The sequence below is a fragment of the Hylobates moloch genome, unplaced genomic scaffold (genome assembly GCF_009828535.3).
Source record: "Hylobates moloch isolate HMO894 unplaced genomic scaffold, HMol_V3 SCAFFOLD_2, whole genome shotgun sequence".
NCBI classification, from domain to species: domain Eukaryota; kingdom Metazoa; phylum Chordata; class Mammalia; order Primates; family Hylobatidae; genus Hylobates; species Hylobates moloch.
The window spans coordinates 27,096,793-27,116,601 of record NW_026652277.1 but is presented as its reverse complement, the minus strand read 5'-3'; the positions used below and the strand labels follow the sequence as shown (position 1 = coordinate 27,116,601).

The 19,809-nt window shown below is 36.4% G+C and overlaps 1 protein-coding gene across 1 annotated transcript in view; it reads left to right on the top strand.

The window, feature by feature from the left end:
* The window catches only part of ARHGEF38 (Rho guanine nucleotide exchange factor 38), a 141,971-nt gene that overhangs the window by 88,296 nt on the left and 33,866 nt on the right, over positions 1-19,809 (top strand). The window contains exons 5-6 of the mRNA XM_032163596.2: positions 3,272-3,289; positions 18,698-18,897. Of these exons, the coding sequence (XP_032019487.1) occupies positions 3,272-3,289; positions 18,698-18,897 (218 nt within the window). The remainder of the gene's footprint in view (positions 1-3,271; positions 3,290-18,697; positions 18,898-19,809) is intronic.

The window sequence follows — 19,809 nt, the reverse complement described above, 5'->3', positions numbered from 1 at the left end:
GTTGCAGGCACTGGAAGGTGTTAAGGTTTAGAAAGCAAAAAAAGCCAAAAGAAGCAGTATTGGCACAACTATTTCTTAAGGGAAAGAAAATCAAATAAAATAGGTGAAGTTAGAGCAATTTTCCCAAAAGTTGCCTTTTCATGAAAATAAAGTTAATGATGGATTGTACTGGTCTGCCTGAAGGCTGAGGGCAGTAGAATTATTGACATTACTATAATACTGACCTCAATTGAGCTAAGCTTTAAATTCTGAGAAACAGGTTTTCAAACAGGTTTATAGGCCAAAGAGAGTCTGGAACACCCTAAGGGCTTGGTTTCCCTGGCCAAGTAATCAGTCAAAGCTATATTACTGTCGCTCTGCCTTTTCCTTGTGGCTAGATAACACAGCTCAAGCGCAGTTGCCAATTTCTAATGAATACTAGGTGTGGCCTCCATTTTATCCTGTGCCAGGGGATATTGGAAATCTTTGTTCGAGCAATATCCACGAGAGAGGTGACTTCACGCCTCAGAAGTTAAGGTGGATTTTAAAGCAATTTAGGCTGCTTTTTAACCAAAATTACAGTATGTTTATTGAGGGCCTAATAAATATTTAATAAGAGTGCTAAATAATGTTGAAAATATTTTTTAAAAATACGTAAGCATAGTTCTTGCCTCTTGGGAACACAAACTCTAGTTGAGGAGATAAACAAAACCATGTGGAAAGTTTAATAACAATACAAGAATTAATTTAAATAACACCAGAAGCTTTCACGGTGGCTGTAGTTCAAGACTAATTCCCAAAAGAGTAGTAGAGATATTACCTGGCTCTGTAAAAGACCCAAGTTTCTAACTTTCAATTATTCTTTGAAGCCAATTATCTTTCAAAAGAGAGAATAATGTTGAATCCTTTCATAACATGAGGGCAGTGTTTTTCTGTGTGGAGTTCTCTTGTGCCAGATCCACCAGGATGGTGTATTAAAAGTACAGATTCCTATGCTCTGCCTCAGACCAAAAAAAAAATACTATTTTTGGCGGTCCAGTTCAGGGTCTGCTCTTTTAACAAGCCCCCTCAGGTGATTTTCCATACACACTCAAGTTAAGAACTACATTAGTGGGAGAAATCATACTTGCTGCTTTCCCTGAAGCAGGTGGGTTTTTTCATCAATATAGATACAATCTAAGCAGTAACTTCAGAGTTTGGAGATCTTCAAAAAGAAAAGATTCTAAGGCTATCCAAAAGCAGATACACATCTGCATCTATAGCCTACAAATTGGAAATTAGCAAGTTTTTATTTATTCAACAAGAAGTTTTGATAGTCAAATTAGTGACCCCTAAGATTGTGTGAAATACTGTATTAAAATAGTCTCCAAAGTTATGGAAGTTATTTGCTAAAGATCTTATTATTTAGCCTTCTTGGGGTTATTTAAGGTTTCTGATCTGTATGAGGAAAGTGAAAGATAGCGTGGCTATAAATGCAAATGTAGCTATAATTAGAATAGCCTGTCTGCTGCCTCCTTTTTCTGCTTTTCCGTTTATAAATACCACTAAAGTCCCTGCTGCATTTCAGAGGCCCCAGAGATCTGTTTATTTTGTAATAGAAAGAGAAATAAGGGGATTTTCTAAGTTTTTTGATGGATGGAAGACACATTTCTAGCTTCATGTCTAGTTGTTATAAATGTATCTGTATTTTTCTTCTTGCTCATCAAGGCCATCATCCCCAGGAGGAAAACTTCTAACTTCTAGTCATCTGGGCACTTTGGCTGCTCACATTACTCCTGGAGCTTCTCCATTCAGGGAGGAAGCTAAAAGCTCATGCAATGCAAAATCCAAAGGAATACATTTCAATTTGTTCACCACATTTTATACTCATTATTCTAATGGAGCGTTCCAAGTAAAAATTAAAATCACTTTTGGAAAGCCCTTCAGTTCCTTGTTATATGGCATCATGTTTGAACAAAGACTATAATCCTTAAGGAATAGTCACATAAAAACTTGTTAATTGTGAGTCAAAGTATAATGTGCTCATGAGGGTAGGAGGTGTAGTGATAGATATATTAAATTACTTTATCCTATAAAAGGGTAAATGGACACAATTTAAATTCTTCCTTCCTGAATTGCCCCTGGTTGGGATTAGCTTCTTCAAAGTTTCAGCCTAAAAGAGATTTTTTTAAATGATGAACAAATAAAAAGATGTTATAATATAGTGCCGCCACTCCACAGATTGTGGTTTTATCCTATTGGAAAATCGCTCAGATTCCCTTTCATAAAGTGTTATACCACATAAACACAATGTTTAATTTATGTTATGATATTTAGGTTTTACTTGGCTAAAATAAATGAAATAGAAAAAAAACCCATGTTTTCTGTAGGAGTTAAAAGAATAACCTTCTCTTTCAACTTCAATGTATGTGTTTTGGTTCCTAAATGATCACATTATTCACTTATTTGTTTGCATGAAAAATTGCATTTTTATTTTTATTCATTTTCTTCCCCAGATTTTCTGACCTATGATCCACAAAGCATACCTGACAAATAAAATTTCCCTTTTGAAGAGGAAAGAAGGAAGCGTGTGAGCTTAAAGGAAATGATTGGAAGGAAATATTGGGCAGGGGGTGGTGATGGTATTTCTTTCATTGCAGTAGGAAAGTTCTTTAAACAGTCGTGAATAATTGCCTAAAATTATAGCAGCTGCTGATTTTAAAAAAAATATAATTCTGTGCTTGATTCCCATCTAATAGGTCTTAGACTAAGCAAAACCTAGTTATGTTAGGATGTCTAGCAATTCACTCATATAGCATGTCTGGAGATTGAGGAAACAATTGCTTCACACATGTCCCCCACCATTTTCCACATATACAAAGTACTGAGATTAATGGAAAAAAACTTATTCAATCCATTAAATTTTACAAAATGCAGCTTAGGCACTTATTAAATTTTTCCTCAATCACTGAATGTAAAAAGACCATCTATTATTATGGGATGGATCTTAAAAATTTTTATATTGAAAACATTTATTGTACTCCAAATGGTTGGAAACCAAAGGCCACAGTGATCAGATAATAAACACAGGATATCATTTTATTTATCCATAGCCACTTGAGGCTTTCAGATAAAAATTTTCATCTTCTTTATTTGTTAGGGACACGATTATAAAATAATGAGACTACTTCTATAAGGCATTCATGAAAATTACTTATTTTATTTTACATAAGAAAATTTAAAAGGATTTATAATGTTTGTATATTAAATATATAGATTTACATGAATTTACTTTCTTTTTCTTCTCTTACAGGAAAATATACGTGCAAGAGTAAGTACTTTTTAAAATAATATAAATCAAATATAAAAATCACGAGAAAATGCAGCTGACTGTTCCTGTCCAAATCAGAAATTCTGATTTTTCTAATCATGAGTATTGCTTTTAATAAATAATCCAGGATTGCAAAGGCATTTACCCTATTATTGGTGCATATTTTACTTATTAAATTATTATCACATATACTTTACCAAACCTTTAAGAAGAATCCCAACATTGCTGATGCCAGAAAGTCTTTGGGAACTGCTCGTCATACATATGTTTGGGAATCTTAATGTGTCCAAAAACACTTCTTTCTGTGAAACATATTAGTCTTTAAAAAATCTCAGATTAATATAATGCATTTGAAGTTTCCATAGATTAATGCATAAGAAAAGATTATGAAAATATTAGATTTCTTCTAATTTCAAGTCTTGTATGATTTATGGAGAAAAAAATCACACACATTATAGCATGAAAATGAAATATTAAGGTGAAATAGTTGGTTACTAGGACAATATAGAAATTATTTTAGAAAAACAGCATATACAAACACTCTGAAAGAGGTCCATTATTCTAGAAGAAAAGTGTGTCCAGGCTGATTAATGCTGAAAGGATGAAATTGACTTCAATACAAACTCAAATTTATTTACCAGGCACATGTTTGGCGTATGATGAGCAACTCTTTAAGGTCCCGAGCTTCTAGTGTGTGTTTGCTTGTGTGTGTATGTACTTTAAATTCCTAAGAGTTTATGTCAAGAAATAAAGAGTTTACAAAATATAAATTATATTAATGTAAGCAACAAATACCTGTCATTGATATTTTGGTGCAGAGCAACAGTGAGAATGGAATTCTGGAACTGAAGTGAAGGAATCAGGCATCATACAGATCTGTAGACCAAGGCTGTATATCTCAGTCAAGTTGAGAAGCTGATTTTTGAGACACCAGACAGGCAACCAGTTCTCTCACTTTATCAGTCTTTTCTTTTTTTTTTTTTCTCAAAAGGAAAAACTATCCTACAGGATAAACAGATATGAGTAGATTTGTCTTATGAGTTTCCAATTCTAGGCTCATTTGAATTCGAAGAGGTGCATCGGCTTCCTGGCTTCTCTTCAAAGATAGTTAATGGGGGCTGGGAAATGGCTCTGCCTCATTATACAGCCTGTGTCCCTGGCATTGTGCCAAGGACTGGAGCTTTGCATAACTGAGTAGTTAGAGAAGAACTTCATGTGCTACAAATTCTGCTTAGGTTTCTTTTTCTAAAACTTACATTAGGTCTTTGGAACCAAGAAACAAGGAGAGAGGAGAGAGAGATTCAGAGGAGAAAAGGGAGATACTCTTCTTAGTACAGTTTGCATGCACGGACTTCTACATACAGAATATTTAAACAGTTCATTGTATTGAAACACTTGCTTAAAAATGGCCCTAGCACTTGCTGCAATCCTGCTGTGTAGGAGTTAGCCAGGTTGTGTCTGCTCCCTCTAGACTATTCTATACATCAAGAACTAAAAAAGAAGAGCAATCCCAGCATGTGGCTGGATGCACATCAAAGCCAAGTTTGCCATGAATTATTTTCCTTCCTGTTCCTTTCATTCAGGTCATGAAGCACACATACTGCTACAGGAAAGGGCAAAAGGCAATGTCAAGTGCTGTGTAATTGTTGGGCTCTTTAGTGGCAAAGGCCAGCAATGTTGCAGCCAAAAGGGCATTTAAGAGTACAAGATGTGGGTTTTTACATGGCATTCAATAATCCCTCACTTATGGCAATCAAAAATTATCTATTTTTTAGGGTTTTTTTACAACCTACCTTCTTAAAAATACAAAATGAAAAATATTTGTAATTTCTACAATGTTTACTTTGAATTATAACCTCATGCAAACATCAGGCAGTATTAAAGTGACAGCAATCGTAGAACTTCCCACTAAAAGCAAGAAAAAAAAGCCTATTCTAAACACAGCTATCTTCAGAAATGCAGTGTTTTGTTATCTTTATGCTTTCACTCTTTTCTGTATGTGTTCCCTGTCAGATTAGCTATTCTCACCTTGGATTTCAACGTTCCTATTAATCACAAAATATTATAAATTATTTTCTCTTTTCTTTGTATTTTAAAAATTATTGAAGAAACATTGCAAAAAAAGGAAAATAAAAATGAGGATAGTAAAGATAATCAGCAGTCACATTCCAAAGCTAACTATTGTAGCATTGCAGTGAGTCCCTCACTTCACCATACTTTCTTCTTCACACACATACATTGACTAAAATAGGAACACTATATATTTCTTGTATGTCGACTTACTACCTCATTCATCATCAATACATTGTGAATATCTTTCTATGTCAGTAAATGAAAATCCACATAGTTTTATGCTTGCATAATATTCTGTCTGATATATATGCCATAATTTAGTTTACCAAACCCTTACTGACAGTTGAATTGTGTCTGTCTTATTGATGTCGTAAGTTTATTTTTACATATGATCTTGGTACAATAATCTGATTTTTTGAATCAATTTCTGAAAGTGAAATTGCTAGATCAAAGGGCTTTTGATACTTATTGTCAGAACATTTCAAAAAAAAAGCTGAGCTAATTTATATTCTCACTACTCTTATGTGAATTGTTCATTTATCTACTACTTGCCAACACTAGATACAAATAATATTGATATCTTTATAACTTGTAATGTATAGGCTCAAATAGTATCCAGTTATTTTAATTTGCATTTTTCCTACGTATTTAACTATTTGTATTTCATTTCTAATGAATGGTGTTTTTAAATGATTATTCACTTTTACTGAGATGTTCATCTTTTTCTAATACATTTGTAATGTCTCTTTAATCAGTGCATATTAACCTTTGTCTTATGTATTATATATAATTTTTCCAGTTTATCATCTGACTTTTAACATAGTTTATGGCTGTTTCAGGCTCTGTTTTTAATCTATAAAATTTTACGGAGATAAATTTTTAAATAGACATCACTTTCTTTCTACTGTGGCTTTCAGATTTTGTGTCTTCCTTAGAAATTCCAACATTAGTTTATAAAGGATGATCCTATGATTTCTTCAAATTCTTATATGGTTTAGTTTTTAGATTCAATATTTGATCTATCTCAAAATTATTTTAGTGTAAAGAATGAGGCCAAAATCCATTTTTATTATTTTATTTATGGCTAGCTAATTCTCATAACATCTGATATTGAATAACTCACTTTTTCCCACTGAATAGGATTGTCAAATTTACCATGTACTCTATTTCTATACATATTTGTATCTATTTCTTGATTTTCTATTTTGTGCTACTCATTTGTCCATAAATGTATCAAAACCAAACTGCTTTTATTTTTGTAGCTTTATATTTTAATATTCCGTATCAGCCTCAGCTCAGTACTTTTCTTTTACAATTTTTTGAGTATTCTTGCATATTCCCTTTCTATAAAAAACTTTTTATTAAAAATGATATATAGCCTTGTTTCAATAGCCAAATCATTCTGCAAGATTTGTCAAGAAAAACAGTAATCCCCTCTTCTCCTGCCAGCCCCTAAATTCTCATTAGAATACATTACTTTCACATCTTTAGCTGTCTATTTTGGTATTTATCTTTATTACTCTAAAAACATGCTTGGTTGTTTCCTTTTTAGATATTATCTTTAACTTTCTCCTGTAGAAGACAAGAATTTATTTCTCTTTCCTATCTCTATCTCCTCTACACACAACAAGCACACACACAAACACCTTTTCCATTTCTCCATTCCCCCTAAGTGGTTACACTGTAATTTTGTTAGAGCAATAATCAATGTCTGAATTATTATATCTAAGTAAACTTCTTTTCAGAGCTAAACCTTAAAGTGATTACTTATTTTTCTATGAATTAACAATTGTTGACTATTGTTTTCATTGTGCCCTCCTCCTCCTCCACTTCATCTACTTTCTCTGCTTCTTCTTGTTCTTCATTTACTTAGTTTTCTTTGTATTAATAATTAATGCCAAACTCACAGCCAGTTAACTAAGTCATCTTTCAAGACAACCAGATGTATTATGTATGCTATCAATTTCATCTCCCCAAATGAGCCCCTTCCAGAGTCTTCAGTCCAGTTGAGCTTGGACTGGTGACACTGGGTGCAGCCATCTTGTAGGAATTCCCCTCCCATCATCCTGGAGATTCTCTTTGCTTCTTTCCTGTGTTGGTTCTTCCTCATTTTGGTGGAGTACATCCTTCAGTAGTTTCTTCTATTCCTCACAGAATGCATGGGAAGTAAAATGTTAAGAACTTTGTGATTTTGGTGGAGCCAAGATGGCCGAATAGGAACAGCTCCGGTCTACAGGTCCCAGCCTGAGCGACACAGAAGACGGGTGATTTCTGCATTTCCGTTTGAGGTACCGGGTTCATCTCACTAAGGAGTGCCAAACAGTGGGTGCAGGACAGTCGGTGCAGCTCACTGTGCAGGAGCCGAAGCAGGGCGAGGCATTGCCTCACTTGGGAAGTACAAGGGGTCGGGGAGTTCCCTTTCCTAGTCAAAGAAAGGGGTAAGAGATGGCACCTGGAAAATCGGGTCAGTCTCACCCTAATACTGCGCTTTTCCAATGGGCCTGGAAAATGGCACACCAAGAGATTGTGTCCCGCACCTGGCTCGGAGGGTCCTATGTCCATGGAGTCTCACTGATTGCTAGCACAGCAGTCTGAGATCAAACTGCAAGGCAGCAGCGAGGCTGGGGGAGGGGCAACCTCCATTGCCCAGGCTTGCTTAGGTAAACAAAGCAGCCAGGAAGCTCGAACTGGGTGGAGCCCACCCCAGCTCAAGGAGGCCTGCCTGCCTCTGTAGGCTCCACCTCTGGGGGCAGGGCACAGACAAACAAAAAGTCAGCAGGAACCTCTGGAGACTTAAATGTCCCTGTCTGACTGACAGCTTTGAAGAGAGTAGTGGTTCTCCCAGCACGCAGCTGGAGATGTGAGAACGGACAGACTGCCTCCTAAAAGTGGGTCCCTGACCCCCAAGCAGCCTAACTGGGAGGCACCCCCCAGTAAGGACACCTCACTCGGCCAGGTACTCCTCTGAGACAAAACTTCCAGAGGAACTATCAGACAGCTGAATTTCTGGTCTCACGAAAATCCACTGTTCTGCAGCCACTGCTGCTGACACCCAGCCAAACAGGGTCTAGAGTGGACCTCTAGCAAACCCCAACAGACCTGCAGCTGAGAGTCCTGTCTGGTAGAAGGAAAACTAACAAACAGAAAGGACATCCACACCAAAAACCCATCTGTACATCACCATCATCAAAGACCAAAAGTAGATAAAACCACAAAGATGGGGAAAAAACAGAGCAGAAAAACTGGAAACTCTAAAAAGCAGAGCACCTCTCCTCCACCAAAGGAACACAGTTCCTCACCAGCAACGGAACAAAGCTGGATGGAGAATGATTTTGACGAGTTGAGAGAAGAAGGCTTCAGACGATCAAACTACTCTGAGCTATGGGAGGAAATTCAAAACAATAGCAAAGAAGTTAAAAACTTTGAAAAATAATTAGATGAATGGATAACTAGAATAATCAATAGAGAGAAGGGCTTAAAGGAACTGATGGAGCTGAAAGCCAAGTATCGAGAACTACATGAAGATTGCAGAAGCCTCGGCAGCCGATGTGATCAACTGGAAGAAAGCATATCAGCGATGGAAAATGAAATGAATGAAATGAAGTGAGAAGGGAAGTTTAGAGAAAAAAGAATAAAAAGAAATGAACAAAACCACCAAGAAATTTGAGACTATGTGAAACGACCAAAGCTACGTCTGATTGGTGTACCTGAAAATGACGGGGAGAATGGAACAAAGTTGGAAAACACTCTGCAAGATATTATCCAGGAGAACTTCCCCAACCTAGCAAGGCAGGCCAACATTCAGAGAGAAAGGTTGGGTTACCCACAAAGGGAAGCCCATCAGACTAACAGCTGATCTCTCGGCAGAAACTCTACAAGCCAGAAGAGAGTGGGGACCGATATTCAACACTCTTAAAAAAAGAATTTTCAACCCAGAATTTCATATCCAGCCAAACTAAGCTTCATAAGTGAAGGAGAAATAAAATACTTTACAGACAAGCAAAGGCTGAGTGATTTTGTCACCACCAGGCCTGCCCTAAAAGAGCTCCTGAAGGAAGCACTAAACATGGAAAGGAACAACTGGTACCAGCCCCTGCAAAAACATGCCAAATTGTAAAGACCATCGAGGCTAGGAAGAAACTGCATCAACTAAGGAGCAAAATAACCAACTAACATCATAATGACAGGATCAAATTCACACATAACAATATTAACTTTAAATGTAAATGGGCTAAATGCCCCAATTAAAAGACACAGACTGGCAAACTGAATAAGGAGTCAAGACCCATCAGTGTGCTGTATTCAGGAAACCCATCTCACGTGCAGAGACACACATAGACTCAAAATAAAGGGATGGAGAAAGATCTATCAAGCAAATGGAAAACAAAAAAAGGCAGGGGTTGCAATCCTGGTCTCTGATAAAATAGACTTTAAACCAACAAAGATCAAAAGAGACAAAGAAGGCCATTACATAATGGTAAAGGGATCAATTCAACAAGAGCTAACTATCCTAAATATATATGCGCCCAACACAGGAGCACCCAGATTCATAAAGCAAGTCCTGAGTGACCTACAAAGGGACTTAAACTCCCACACAATAATAATGGGAGATTTTAACACCCCACTGTCAACATTAGACAGATCAACAAGACAGAAAGTTAACAAGGATATCCAGGAATTGAACTCAGCTCTGCACCAAGTGGACCTAGTAGACATCTGCAGAACTCTCCACCCCAAATCAACAGAATATACATTTTTTTCAGCACCACGCCACACCTATTCCAAAATTGACCACATAGTTGGAAGTAAAGCTCTCCTCAGCAAATGTAAAAGAACAGAAATTATAACAAACTGTCTCTCAGACCACAGTGCAATCAAACTAGAACTCAGGATTAAGAAACCCACTCAAAACCGCTCAACTACATGGAAACTGAACAACCTGCTCCTGAATGACTATTGGGTACATAATGAAATGAAGGCAGAAATAAAGATGTTCTTTGAAACCAACGAGAACAAAGACACAACCTACCAGAATCTCTGGGACACATTCAAAGCAGTGTGTAGAGGGAAATTTATAGCACTAAATGCCCACAAGAGAAAGCAGGAAAGATCCAAAATTGACACCCTAACATCACAATTAAAAGAACTAGAAAAGCAAGAGCAAACACATTCAAAAGCTAGCAGAAGGCTAGAAATAACTAAAATCAGAGCAGAACTGAAGGAAATAGAGACACAAAAAACCCTTCAAAAAATTAATGAATCCAGGAGCTGGTTTTTTGAAAACATCAACAAAATTGATAGACCACTAGCAAAACTAATAAAGAAGAAAAGAGAGAAGAATCAAATAGATGCAATAAAAAATGAAAAAGGGGATATCACCACCAATCCCACAGAAATACAATCTACCATCAGAGAATACTACAAACACCTCTATGCAAATAAACTAGAAAATCTAGAAGAAATGGATAAATTCCTCGACAAATACACCCTCCCAAGACTAAACCAGGAAGAAGTTGAATCTCTGAATAGACCGATAACAGGCTCTGAAATTGTGGCAATAATCAATAGCCTACCAACCAAAAAGAGTCCAGGACCAGATGTATTCACAGCTGAGTTCTACCAGAGGTACAAGGAGGAACTGGTACCATTGCTGCTGAAACTATTCCAATTGATAGAAAAAGAGGGAATCCTCCCTAACACATTTTATGAGGCCAGCATCGTCCTGATACCAAAGCCTGGCAGAGACATAACCAAAAAAGAGAATTTCAGACCAATATCCTTGATGAACATTGATGCAAAAATCCTCAATAAAATACTGGAAAACCGAATCCAGCAGCACATCAAAAAGCTTATACACCACAATAAAGTGGGCTTCATCCCTGGGATGCAAGGCTGGTTCAACATATGCAAATCAATAAATGTAATCCAGCATATAAACAGAACCAAAGACGAAAGCCACATGATTATCTCAGTAGATGCAGAAAAGGCCTTTGACAAAATTCAACAACCCTTCATGCTAAAAACTCTCAATAAATTAGGCATTGATGGGATGTATCTCAAAACAATAAGAGCTATCTATGACAAACCCACAGCCAATATCATACTGAATGGGCAAAAACTGGAAGCATTCCCTTTGAAAACTGGCAGAAGACAGGGATGCCCTCTCTCACCACTCCTATTCAACATAGTGCTGGAAGTTCTGGCCAGGGCAATCAGGCAGGAGAAGGAAATAAAGGGTATTCAATTAGGAAAAGAGGAAGTCAAACTGTCTCTGTTTGCAGATGGCATGATTGCATATCTATAAAACCCCACTGTCTCAGCCCAAAATCTCCTTAAGCTGATTAGCAACTTCAGCAAAGTCTCAGGATACAAAATCAATGTACAAAAATCACAAGCATTCTTGTACACCAATCACAGACAAACAGAGAGCCAAATCATGAGTGAACTCCCATTCACAATTGCTTCAAAGAGAATAAAATACCTAGGAATCCAACTTACAAGGGATGTGAAGGACCTCTTCAAGGAGAACTACAAACCACTGCTCAATGAAATAAAAGAGGATACAAACAAATGGAAGAACATTCCATGCTCATGGGTTGGAAGAATCAATATCGTGAAAATGGCCATACTGCCCAAGGTAATTTATAGATTCAATGCCATCCCCATCAAGCTACCAATGACTTTCTTCACAGAATTGGAAAAAACTACTTTAAAGTTCATATGGAACCAAAAAAGAGCCCACATTGCCAAGTCAATCCTAAGCCAAAAGAACAAAGCTGGAGGCATCATGCTACCTGACTTCAAACTATACTACAAGGCTACAGTAACCAAAACAGCATGGTACTGGTACCAAAACAGAGACGTAGATCAATGGAACAGAACAGAGCCCTCAGAAATAATGCCGCATATCTACAACTATCTGATCTTTGACAAACCTGACAAAAACAAGCAATGGGGAAAGGATTCCCTATTTAATAAATGGTGCTGGGAAAACTGGCTAGCCATATGTAGAAAGCTGAAACTGGATCCCTTCCTTACGCCTTATACAAAAATTAATTCAAGATGGATTAAAGACTTAAATGTTAGACCTAAAACCATAAAAACCCTAGAAGAAAACCTAGGCAATACCATTCAGGACATAGGCGTGGGCAAGGACTTCATGTCTAAAACACCAAAAGCAATGGCAACAAAAGCCAAAATTGACAAATGGGATCTAATTAAACTAAAGAGCTTCTGCACAGCAAAAGAAACTACCATCAGAGTGAACAGGCAACCTACAGAATGGGAGAAAAATTTTGCAACCTACTCATCTGACAAAGGGCTAATATCCAGAATCTACAATGAACTCAAACAAATTTACAAGAAAAGAACAAACAACCCCATCAAAAAGTGGGCAAAGGACTTGAACAGACACTTCTCAAAAGAAGACATTTATGCCGCCAAAAAACACATGAAGAAATGCTCATCATCACTGGCCATCAGAGAAATGCAAATCAAAACCACAATGAGATACCATCTCACACCAGTTAGAATGGCCATCATTAAAAAGTCAGGAAACAACAGGTGCTGGAGAGGATGTGGAGAAATAGGAACACTTTTACACTGTTGGTGGGACTGTAAACTAGTTCAACCATTGTGGAAGTCAGTGTGGCAATTCCTCAGGGATCTAGAACTAGAAATACCATTTGACCCAGCCATCCCATTACTGGGTATATACCCAAAGGACTATAAGTCATGCTGCTATAAAGACACATGCACATGTATGTTTGTTGCGGCACTATTCACAATAGCAAAGAGTTGGAACCAACCCACATGTCCAACAACGATAGACTGGATTAAGAAAATGTGGCACATATACACTATGGAATACTATGCAGCCATAAAAAATGATGAGTTCATGTCCTTTGTAGGGACATGGATGAAACTGGAAAACATCATTCTCAGTAAACTATCGCAAGGACAAAAAACCAAACACCGCATGTTCTCACTCATAGCTGGGAATTGAACAATGAGAACTCATGGACACAGGAAGGGGAACATCACACTCCGGGGACTGTTGTGGGGTTGGGGGAGGGGGGAGGGACAGCATTAGGAGATATACCTAATGCTAAATGATGAGTTAATGGGTGCAGCAAAACAATATGGCACATGGATACATATGTAACAAACCTGCACATTGTGCACATATACCCTAAAACCTAAAGTATAGTAATAAAAAAATAAATAAAAAATAAAATAAAATAAAAAGAAACAACATAAAACAAAGAACTTTGTATCTGAAATACTTCTCTTTTACTCTCACACTTGGTTTATAGTTTGATTTGGTATCGAATTCTAAATTGGAAACCATTCACCTTCAGAATTTAGAGGTAATTCTTTATCATTTTCTAGCTTTCAGAGTTGCTATTAGAAATCTGAAACATTCTGATTCCTAATTATGCATTTATACCTACGTGCTTATTTCTTTTTCTGAAGGATTATAGAGTCTTCTTTTTATCCTTAGCACTCTGAAGTTAATGAATTCCAAGGTGTGACTCTATTTCTTCCATTGTGCTGGACACTTAGGGAGTTCTTTTAACCTGCAAATTCCTGTCTTTTTCTTGAATTATTTCGCTCACTATTTACTCCTCATATTTGCTTTGTTTTACCTTTCTGTGATTCTTATTAGTAGATGATGAACTTCCTAGACCAGTCATCTAATTTTCTCATTTTTTTCTATTTTCTATTATTTTGTGTGTTTGTTCTTCTCTTTGGAATGTTTCAAGACATTATCTCCAACACTTGTAAGAATTAGATGCTTTCTTAGATTTTCAATGGACCCTCTTTATTTTGGTATCCAGCCCCTCATTCCCTATTTCCATGGGTAACCAGTGACTGTAATTGATTAACATTTGCAAAATGATTAAACATTGCCTCACCATTTCACTTGTTCTCTCTGGTCTGTTACATCAATTACTATTCATTTATCTCTTTTATGTATTCTAATTTAATAATTATTATGATGTATTTATTTTCACTATTATCTTTTATTTATGATAAATGCTGTTTGTTTATTTGTGTAACAATATACAGTTTCCTTTAAAATTGACTTAGGTGTTTTAAAAGGAGAGTAAATTGAAAAAAACTCAGTAGCAGCATAAATGCTTGTGGCTACTGTAAAATAAATATTAAATTTAGGATGCTTGTGATCATGAGATAAAGGAAATTCAAAGTAATACAGTTAATAGTTACATAATTATTCCTTTTTTACTTATTTTTTTCCTTCCCATTAAGAAATATAGATATGCTGCATGTTGAATATCTACTTTTTTTTGTTTTTCAGCATAATCTTTATATTATTTAAAAGTCATTTTAATTTTCGCTGTACTTTTTTCTTGTATTTGATGTGAAACTCTGCAGCAAAACTGGATGCTGCTAAAACAAAGCCAGCTGTGTTTACTTGACTTTGTAAAGACCCAAAAATAATTTGTAATGAGATTAGTGTAGCTACTTTTGGCACTAAATACTTGCCAAAGGATTTATGATAAGACAGAGGAAGATGAAATAGAATTACAAATTAATAAGTAGTTTAGTTTTTGGCCCAATATGTATGAGCAATTGTTACACTTTTGTTTACTTACAGTGGGGAGTCATGGGATAATTGACTTCCTGGCTGAGATGGGTTATATCACACATTGGACTCATCTGTCTCGCATGGTTATCAGAACTGCATCTTACTGTGGGAGATTAGATGAGGTGAATTTTGTGGCACTGAAAGCATGGAGTATTATTATCTTATAACACTCCCTCTATCTTTTCTACCATATTGCTTGTCTGTGCGATGCAGATATCCGAATATCATTGCTCATCACTTGGGCAACTCTCTCAAGTATATCTCCAGACACAAAAGTGTCTGGGAGATTTCTCATTTTTGAGAATGCCTTTTTTAGGATTTGTATTTATGACTTTTTTAGGAGAAACAACAATCATTTATAATTACTATTATTGTCATTTGAAATGCGCCTCTGCCCGGCCGCTTGGTCTGGGAGGTCTACCACGGAGGCCAGACGCAATGTGGGGGCTGGACGTGGTGGCTCACGCCTGTAGTCCCAGCACTCTGGGAGGCCGAGGCGGGTTGATCACTCGAGGCTAGGAGTTCGAGACTAGCCTGGCCAACATGGCGAAACATATGAAAAATACAACAGACAAACAAACCAACCAACCCAGCAACAACAAAACAGGTGTACCCTGGAGTCATATTCTAATTTTTTCTATTTTCCTCCCTTTCTGATCCTTTATCCCACTTTCTTTTTCTTCCTCTTCCTTCTCCTTCTTCTTCGTCAAAGACATAGAGGATTGAGTTATTATCATTGATCCATACAAAGTCCCTCTCTCATTTATTTTCTTTAATTCCCACCCCCCATTTCTATTCCCCGTCTTCCCATGTGCAACCTTCTTAATACGTTTGATATGCATCTTTTTGTTTGTATGTATTTTTAGAAAATGTTTATTGTTTTGTGTGCAAAAAAATTAATTAAAAAAAGAAATAAAAACAACAACAAAAAAAAAACAAAAGAAATACAAAAGGGAGAGATAGAACTTTGATCCCAAAGAGTGATGAAAAAAAAGTAATGATACAATCTAGACACAACAGAGCCTAAGTTGGTTTTTTGATAGATCTGGATAAGAAAGAAATGAGGGCAGTTCTTAACATTTAAAGTTAAAGTTCTTAACATTTTACTTCCCATTCATTCTGTGAGGAATAGAAGAAACTACTGAAGGATGTATTCCACCAAAATGAGGAAGAACCAACACAGGAAAGAGGCAAAGAGAATCTCCAGGATGATAGGAGGGGAATTCCTACAAGATGGCTGCCCATCTGGGTTTTTGTTTTTTATAATTAAAAATAAAAGCACAAATATAACAAAAGACCAAACTAATAAACTGTTTTATTAAAGTTGAGTTTATATTGATTTAAATGTTTGATTATATTTTTATGTTGATAGTCTTTTAGTGCTTTTAAAAGATTAAATAAGTTAACATTTGATAATAAAAACTTGGAAGAAATTCTGATTATATTCATATAGATAATATGATTTCCTCTAATCAAGTTAATACCTTTCATATCCTTGACTTGTTTCTTATTTAAGGGAATTATTTCTACTTTCTACTTAAGTGACTAAACTGTTGTATTATTGAAGAATCTCTGCTTCCGATATACAAGAAAATGTCCTTCATATTTAAAGGTTTTGCTACTGATACACCATCAGTTAGGAAATATCTTTTGGGTTTTTTGTTAGTTTTTTTTTTTCAGTATAAATACTGAAAAGAGTTTTCAGTATTTATAATAGATTTATTTTTAAAATCTACTTCACTCAGTCCTCTTGGAAACCAATAAACAATCTCTCCTTCCTTCCCTCTTTCCGAGTCTCTCTTTTACCTTCTTTCTGCCTCCTTCCCCCTCTGTCACTTTCTCTCCTTACCTTCCTTTTTTTCTTCCTTAAGAGATTTGGTGCAAATAGGTATGAAGCAGAAGATACTGCCTATTAAAGCCACTCTTTACTCCCTTACAGACCTTTCATATTTATTCTGGTTTTCTTTTTAAAAAAATATTGCCTTTGGGTTTGCGTTAGTCTTTGTCTCTCTTATGCTATCATCATTTTCTCTGCATGTGAACAAAATTCCTCAGTCATTTATTCATGTTTTTGGAAAAAACTTTCAGTATAAGATAAAAGCACATTACAGAAAATCTGAGAACTCTATGATTTCTCAGTCCACAAATATGCATTGAGAGAATACTGTATGCCATGCGGGAGAGTGGCGACAGGGAAACTGATCATAAACTGGTAAATACAGAAACAAGATGATTCCAGATAGTGATAAATGATATGATAAAATCAAGTGGAGAGATGTGATAGTGACTAGTGTATGTTTGTGAATGTATGTGCATGTGTATTTCTGCACATGTGTGCATGTACATGTGTTAATACATTCTTTTGTTTCTCGTTTACCAAATGAATTGAATTAGATGGTCTCTAAGATTCCTTCCTACTTTTTTTTTTTTTTTTTTTTTTTGCGACAGGCTCTCACTCTGTTGCCCAGGCTGGAGTGCAGCAGCTTGCTGCAGCCTCGACCTCCCCAGCTTAAGCAATCTTCCCACCTCAGCCTCCCAAGTATCTAAGACTACAGGTGCCTGCCACCATGCCTGGCTAACTTCTGTATTTTTTTCTAGAGACCGGGTTTTGCCATGCTGCCCAGGCTGGTCTTGAACTCCTGGGCCCAAGTAATCTGCCTGCCTTGGTCTCCCAAAGTGCTTGGATTACAGGCCCGAGCCACTGTGCCTGGCCCCCGACCCTTTCTAGTGATGCAACTTTTCTAATTTTGTTCAACATTTTTATAGCTGTTTTACTATTCTAATAATATGGTCAGTCATTTATCCATAGTAATACTTTAAAAAATTATTGAAGTATAAAACATCCACCTATTAGGATTTGAAAACAGTGTCTGTATTTCCTATCTTCAGTGTATCTTTATTGGTCTCTGCATAAAGAGGCTTTTAGAAATCACTGCCTTCTGTCTGAATGATCAATGAGAGTGGGCTAGACCAAGCTTGTAGCTTCTTCCCCTACTGTGAACTGCCTAACCAGTTGGAATGGCTCCAACCTCATCTCAGAAGCTGCTAAAGGAAAAGTTAGGCATGAGTCTCGCTTTTGTGTAGTCATTTGAAGATTTGTTGACTAAGAATTCCACATGGAATGTCACTGTATGATAGCAATGATTAGTGACAGGGATAGTAATAACAATAACTAGAGAATTATCACATTTATCAGAAGTCCCTTTTGGGGACTATGGTAGAGCCTCCAAAACATTGTAAATGCAACTTCTCAATTTGGTGGAAGAGAGAGGCCAAGAATTCCTTTTGACTACACCTTGCAAGTCTCTGTTTAGATTTTTAAATGGTTATTCTCCTCAATAATAATCACAAAAATACCATCAGAAAAATGCATTTTTCTTTGTTGTCATGGTAAAATACATTCTGAAATTGTTTCCCATTATATTATAAAGCCAATTATAAGAAACCTTGTAAACCGTACATGGCATATGGATGAAAATCATGCTTTGAGACCATTTGGTGGAAAGATATACTTGTTGCTTTCAGGTTTTTGCTTCATAGTAGGGTCTTTCAGACTTGCTTCTTTCTGTCATCTTTTGCTCTTGCTTTTATTTAGAAATTTTAGATATACAAATGGAAAAAAAGAGAAAATATTTTAGAAGTAATCATAAAAACACACAAAAATGAAAATGTGTTAATAAAACATATGTTTGTGAAACTGATATTATTTATCTGTATTGTAGAGGCAAACCAAACTTATTGGACATGGGCTCTTTGATGATCAAACCAATTCAACGTGTGATGAAATACCCCCTATTACTGTGTGAACTTCGGAATTCCACCCGTCCCTCTCACCCAGACTACAGAGCACTGGACGATGCCTTTGCTGCTGTGAAGGACATTAATGTTAACATCAATGAACTTAAAAGAAGGAAAGATTTAGGTAGGAAGAGACATGATGAATTGGTTGTTTTCCATTATTGGAGTGTTCGCTTTATGTTTCTGAGAATCAGAATGTTTAAGTAGTTATAGCAGCTGCAGTGAACTGATCATTTGAAATCCAGAATTAGAAGCTGGAGAGAAGAGTGTGGTTTTGTCTTGCCAACTGGGTTAAGGAGAAGATTAAGAGGCACAAAAAATGAAATTAAAAAATAAGTCAGGCAGCCATATGCTCAACTTCACTGGACCACTGCAATCCTGGTGACATATGGTGGGCTGAAGAAACCCATTGCATATTGTCCTCCTGTCACTGGAGATATGTGTGGTAAGAAGGAGAAATGGCCACGTTGCAGCAGCAGTGGGAAGCAAATGCAGAAAGCACCCAGGAAAGGGGCAGATCCAGGTGACAGAGGCCATCTAGTCTGTTGGATTCATTTGGTTCTGGCACACAGAGAATGGAGGTTTTGTGGCAATAATTTCTCTACTGATGTGAGCAAGTATAGTTCTTTCTAGAATTAGCAAATTATTGTTAACTATTTGTAAGCTAAAATATAAAATTAGTGTTTAATGTAAAATTTCAAAACAGAAGGGATAATTACATGGTTCCTATACATCCCAGAGGTAGTAATGCAGTGAGCTAGGCTGCGGGTCCTCCCTCAGTGTGATTTGTGTTCATATAAGTTCTTAGTTGGTGTTGTACTGCTAGTATTAAATCTCAGTTTGACATTAAAGCCACAGCAGGACTTTAGAGCTAAATGGCCTAATCACTTTATTTATTTTTGTTTTATTTTCTGATATTTATTTTGAAAGTCATGTATTTGTATTGGTAAATTAAAAAGAAAGGTGTAGAGTAAAAAGTAAATGTTATGGAGTAAGAAAACTCCATGAACAAAATGAAGAGATAGTACACAAAGGA